Source organism: Nelumbo nucifera, chromosome 1 (assembly GCF_055504915.1).
Source record: "Nelumbo nucifera cultivar China Antique chromosome 1, China Antique-T2T, whole genome shotgun sequence".
Taxonomy (NCBI): Eukaryota; Viridiplantae; Streptophyta; class Magnoliopsida; order Proteales; family Nelumbonaceae; genus Nelumbo; species Nelumbo nucifera.
Window position 1 is genome coordinate 14,960,732 of NC_142649.1, and position 5,188 is coordinate 14,965,919.

Here is a 5,188-nt window from a genome sequence, read left to right on the forward strand (position 1 = left end):
GGTATACCCTCGCTCCTAAAATACACTTTCAATCCTAAAGAGGCCGTGGAATTCCTTTTTTTTTGTTGTTTTCTGTTAATTCAATGCCTTTTTTTTTTATAAAACAAATTCCATGCATCCAACCACTGAACGAGCACGTCGTTGAAAAATTCAAAATTCTGTAAAAGTAGATAACAAGCATATTTGGCCTGTGTAGAAGTCATGAACTGATAATTTTCTTATAAAAGATTTTCTGTGGAAACTAGTCCAAATAACTTTTTGTAGCGTAGACCTTCAGCTTCAAGCCATTAATGACCAAGTGCTCTGTTGCCAGCCTGGATCTAATCACACTACAGTTGATGGTCCATCACTGTTTTTTTTTTTCCACAAAAAGTCGTAAACGGTGGTAATAAAAAACATTATTGTCGCTTAATTTCTCATGAAACATATTTTCGTCCATGGTTCATAGAAGCTTGGTAGTTGTTAGGAAGTTGGAACAAGTCATTTTCATGTGTTTCTATAAAACCTTTGGAGCTCTTTCACCTCTAATTCACAAATTTGTAGGGATACTGAGATTTGATTGAGCTACCATGAGCACCAAGGTAAGAACAATGGTATCCAAGTCCTGCTTTTCTATGCTGATCAAGATCTCCATCTTTAGTTTCTGTGCTTCACTTTTCTATGATCTCTACTCTTTTTCATCCCTTAATTGGTTTTCTGTAAACAGAAAATAGATCTGAAAGTCAATATGAACTGTCTAAAGTGCAAGAAGCAGGTTCTCCAATCCATTACCAAGCTTCAAGGCACTCTCACAGCAAACTTACAGTAGTCAATTGTGTTTGATTAGTTAGTCCTTCTTGTAGCTAGATGATTAATTTGATGATTTTGATATACAGGCATAGATAGTATAACTGTGGATATGGAGAAGGGAATTGTATCTGTGATTGGCGATGTTGATCCAATACAGATTGTATGCCGAGTCAGGAAGACTGGGAGGATAGCTGAGTTAACTAATGTTGGACCGCCAAAGAAGCCTGAAGATCCCAAAAAACCAGATGATAAACCAAAACCTAATCCCGACCCCATCCCCCACTGTTGCAAAGATTGTCAACATTCTGGGTTCAGCTTATTAGTAATTGATGACGGTAGACCATCCTGCTCCATCCTCTAGAGATGAAGTTTTATGTCTTTCTTTCTTTCTTTCTGTTGCACCAAGAAAAGATTGCTTCTTCTATTCTCTTCTTTTGTCAATTCCTTTTCATCAAAATAATGAAACTTTGCAAGCTGGTCTTGAAGATTGAACCACATTACTTATTGGTATTTAAGTGAAACGCTGAGATCAAATGGCTTGGATAAACAGTTTCTGAACTTCAACGCCACCTTCACGCTTCGAGGTGTTGATTTGGGGGAATGTTTGGTTTTGGCTATCTGAAAATGTACGAGGAAAAGGACCCAACAGTGATTAATTATTCAGTAGAAACCTCTCCCATATGTGCTATAGCTAGAAGCAAAAAGTAGAAAGTTAGCAACCCTTTAATGTACAACCAAATTACTTTGATAGTGGGATAACAGATCTTATATTGTCAGAGAATTAAATTAAACTTTTGAGAAGGGCCAAACATGTAAAAGCACATGTGGGATGATTATTGTTCACTTAATGTGAGGTGGTGCTCAATGACCTGGTAGGTTACGTTAAGTTATTAAACAGTGCTCGATTAATGACAAGTAGTTAATTAAGTGCAATTCAAGCATACACCATCGGGTGTCAAATATTGGGTAAATAGTAGGGCCCAGAATGAGGAATTTTCAGATTAATTCCTCAACAGTCTACTCTATGTAATATTATAATACACCACGTCAGCTCAATTCCACACGTCCGCAGGATGATGTGGCATGTCATGATTGGCCCCTAGATACATCATCTGGTTATGTGGAGGATTGGGACCCTCAATTGGTGGTGCCCATGTAGAATTTATTAGCCAGATGGAACGGTCTCCTATTGATTGTAGTAGAAGCTTGGATCAAATCCAACTTGCAATATGGTTGAGAGGGTTTATAGGTTTAGGGATGATCTTCCGGTTGTGCAGTCCCATGAAAAAACAAATTTTAAGCCTTTTTTATATTTTAACCTCTGCCAAAAAAGAAAAATCTCTAATATCTTTCAAATTATCAAGTAATAAAATTGATCAACTTTTTTAAATTTTTCGTATATCGCACGGGCCCTATTTAGTAAACCCTAAAAAATGATTGAAGAATTAAATTGAGAACTCTAACAAGGAGAGGCGGTGCCTCAGCCACGTACTTGTGGGGGGTTCGACATTTGTTAGACTACCAAATGGTCTGAATGTGTTCATTTTCTTTTGGGTTAAATACTTAAACTACCCCTTTAGCAAATGGACACATAGAATGCAAAATCTTATATTTTATATTATTTTTTATATATTTTATACATATTTGCATTTGTACTCTTTCTAAACTAATCTTTAAAAAATTACTTAAAGTATTTCGGACATTTATGATAATGGACACAATCACCCCCTTACCGTTAATATTCGCAAGCCGCCACATGACATTTTTATTTTTTCAAAATGCCTAAACAACTCTTTTATGGTCCAAAACACCCTTCGGCCTTTGGTGACCTATTCTTTCGAAAGAGAAAAGAAAGACTTCAACCATCGTCAGAGCCAATTGGGGTTTTCTGGCAAAAAGGGCACGGGAAATGGGTCTAGATGGTGCGAGAAACAATGTCTCAAAGAGATTTTGAAGGAGGTGGAGGAGAAATAGAGAGTTGGTTTAGAGAGGATTCGAGGGTGTTGCTGTGATGGAAGAGGGGGCAATGAAAACAAAACTTACTTGATGGGGGGACTTCAGTTGGCTGCGATCTAAATCTGCTAACTGGGACGGAAATACACTGAGAGAGAAGGGATTAGAGAGACTCATCGCAAGGTTGAAGAGATGAACAGTGATTTTGGGTGAATTAGGTCACCATTGCGGACCTGCAAGGATCCTCCACTCCCGTTTGTGATCTTTCCTCATTGTTCTCAGAATCCCTACCGAATCCTCCGATCTCTTCAACCTCCCTGCGTAGTCCCTTCACAAATTCTCGTCTCTGCAAAGATCACAAATTTCTTTGCTTTAGAAGAACAAAGCCCATGCCATTTTATCAGAATCCCACTATATAATTAGTATTTCTGGGTTTCTTTTCATCGTCACCGTAATTGAGATTGAGATTTCTGGATTCCAAGTGTTTTATAATTTTTATCTCTTTACTTAATGGAAGGACAATATGATCATTTTATCTTTTCAACTAAAACTAGAATTCTCTCATCCACCTAGAATCAAACATTTTTCCGGCAATTGGCAAAAGAAAACCACCCCCGGCAGTTAAACTACAGTGCTTTATAGATTAGACAAGATCAGCTGTGGGGCGCCCACAGAACCTCCAACCCGTGTATTGCGAAAATCTTCCCATGATAAATATAAGAGATGTTCTCAATTCAGAGATGTGTACCTGCCGATGTGATCTCAGATTAGACCATTTCTTTCAACTTTCTTGCTTTTTCTAAAATTACTGGATTATTAAAGTGTGTTAGAGAATAAAAACTTATTCAAAAACCTCATCCAACAGCTTAAACTTTTAAGGTTTAACACTTCCTTGAGACTCAATTTTTATGTATTAGAACATCCAATCGATCAGGGACAACCTCTCTCGAACCACTCTAACTCGGTTTTGGTGTTCTTAGATGAATTTGGCCAGCTGCAACACAGTGACAGTCGTGACATGCTGATCTAGGATGTGGCAGACTCAGTTATGGAAACTAACTGATCAATTCCTATAATCACGGCTAGCCTTTTGAAAATTTTGAATAAAGTAAATGATTTCAACAATTTTATCGTTCCATCAATTGGAATCTCCATCTCCCTGATCACAATTGTGAAAAGCAAGGAACTATTTCTGTCAACAGGAGATCGGCGATCATTTTCAGACATATGTGATGACTGTCAGGGGACTTCTTGATCTGGGTTTTGACCAATAAGAGGGGTTTCAATGATTTAGTGAGAGAAGACTTAGAGCTATCAGCTATGGTTACGGCTGATGCAACAGGAGAGATAATGCATCTGCTGGAAAAGATTTTAATTAAGAAATTGAAGACCCCATGCCAATTCATTATCATAACTTAATCAATGTTGTAAGAGATTTTAATTAAAACATTATTCTACCAAAACAATAAATACAAAAGGAAAATATGTTACACAAGTTTAAATTTTAATTAAATTAAAATTAAATAATATTAATTGAGGGGATTCTTTATTAATTAACATTACCAGCGGATCGACTTAATAAGTTTTTGTTCACCAATCCAGAAATAAAATCTGTAATAATAAAAGAGAAATCTTAAACAGAAAAAAGAAAATAAAATTTACAAACAAGCTACAAAATAGAATTGTCACTCTCCATCACACATGCTCCTAATTCTTTCTTTGAGATCATGAAACCCTTGGATAGGTTTGGTTTCGTTCCAATCTAATCTAACATACCCAACTCTATATAAAAGGGAACAAATATTACATTCCCAACTGGGCCTCAACACACTTTCCCAATTTTTAGAAGCTTAGAGCTATGGCTGGCCTCTATGGGAAGAAAGAATTAATGGATCTGTCATTTCAGCTTTTCACGTACTAAACAAAAATACAGACTATTGGAGAAGGCTTAAAATCCCACAACACCACCCCTCCCAAATATCATTGCTATAAATTGTTCAATACAAATTTTTTATAAATTTATCTTTTCAGTTGCTATAGATTGTTATTGATCTTTGCCATTTATAGATAAAAGTGTCAAATTTGACACCGCACGCAGAAATGGAAATTTGTAGTGATCAACTCAAAAAGTTTCTGATAATATATATCTCAAAAAAATGCATGTGGAATTGACTATTCATGTTTATAGTTGAAAGGTAGAAACAACAATATGCGTTGATCAATTCAAAAAGTTTCTCATGTGGCTAGGGCAGTCTTGAGATTAGATTCAATAACCCTCACATGAAAACACATTTTTCTCATGTCAGTGTGGAACCTACCTCGCATTGCCATCAAGGGTGCAATTTTTGCGGATTAGAATTAGAATTTTTTCAAAATTTCAATGGGCCTAACCCAAAACAATGTAAACTGTTAGCTTGGACCAACCCGACTTGAACCCTTAATTGGC

The 5,188-nt window shown here is 36.4% G+C and overlaps 1 protein-coding gene across 1 annotated transcript; it reads left to right on the forward strand.

Moving 5' to 3' along the window:
- Positions 1–442: 442 nt before the first annotated feature.
- On the forward strand, positions 443–1,304 carry LOC104611542 (heavy metal-associated isoprenylated plant protein 2-like). The gene is made up of 3 exons (XM_010278636.3): positions 443–581; positions 707–782; positions 876–1,304. Exons 1-3 carry the CDS (start codon positions 570–572, stop codon positions 1,148–1,150), a joined length of 363 nt encoding a protein of 120 aa, XP_010276938.1. The 5' UTR covers positions 443–569; the 3' UTR covers positions 1,151–1,304.
- The last annotated feature ends 3,884 nt before the right edge of the window (positions 1,305–5,188 follow it).

Bases quoted from the DNA above. Each gene is read 5' to 3' on its own strand.
- LOC104611542 (XM_010278636.3), top strand. The intron at 783-875 runs GCACTCTCACAG...TTTGATATACAG, and splicing joins ATCCATTACCAAGCTTCAAG to GCATAGATAGTATAACTGTG.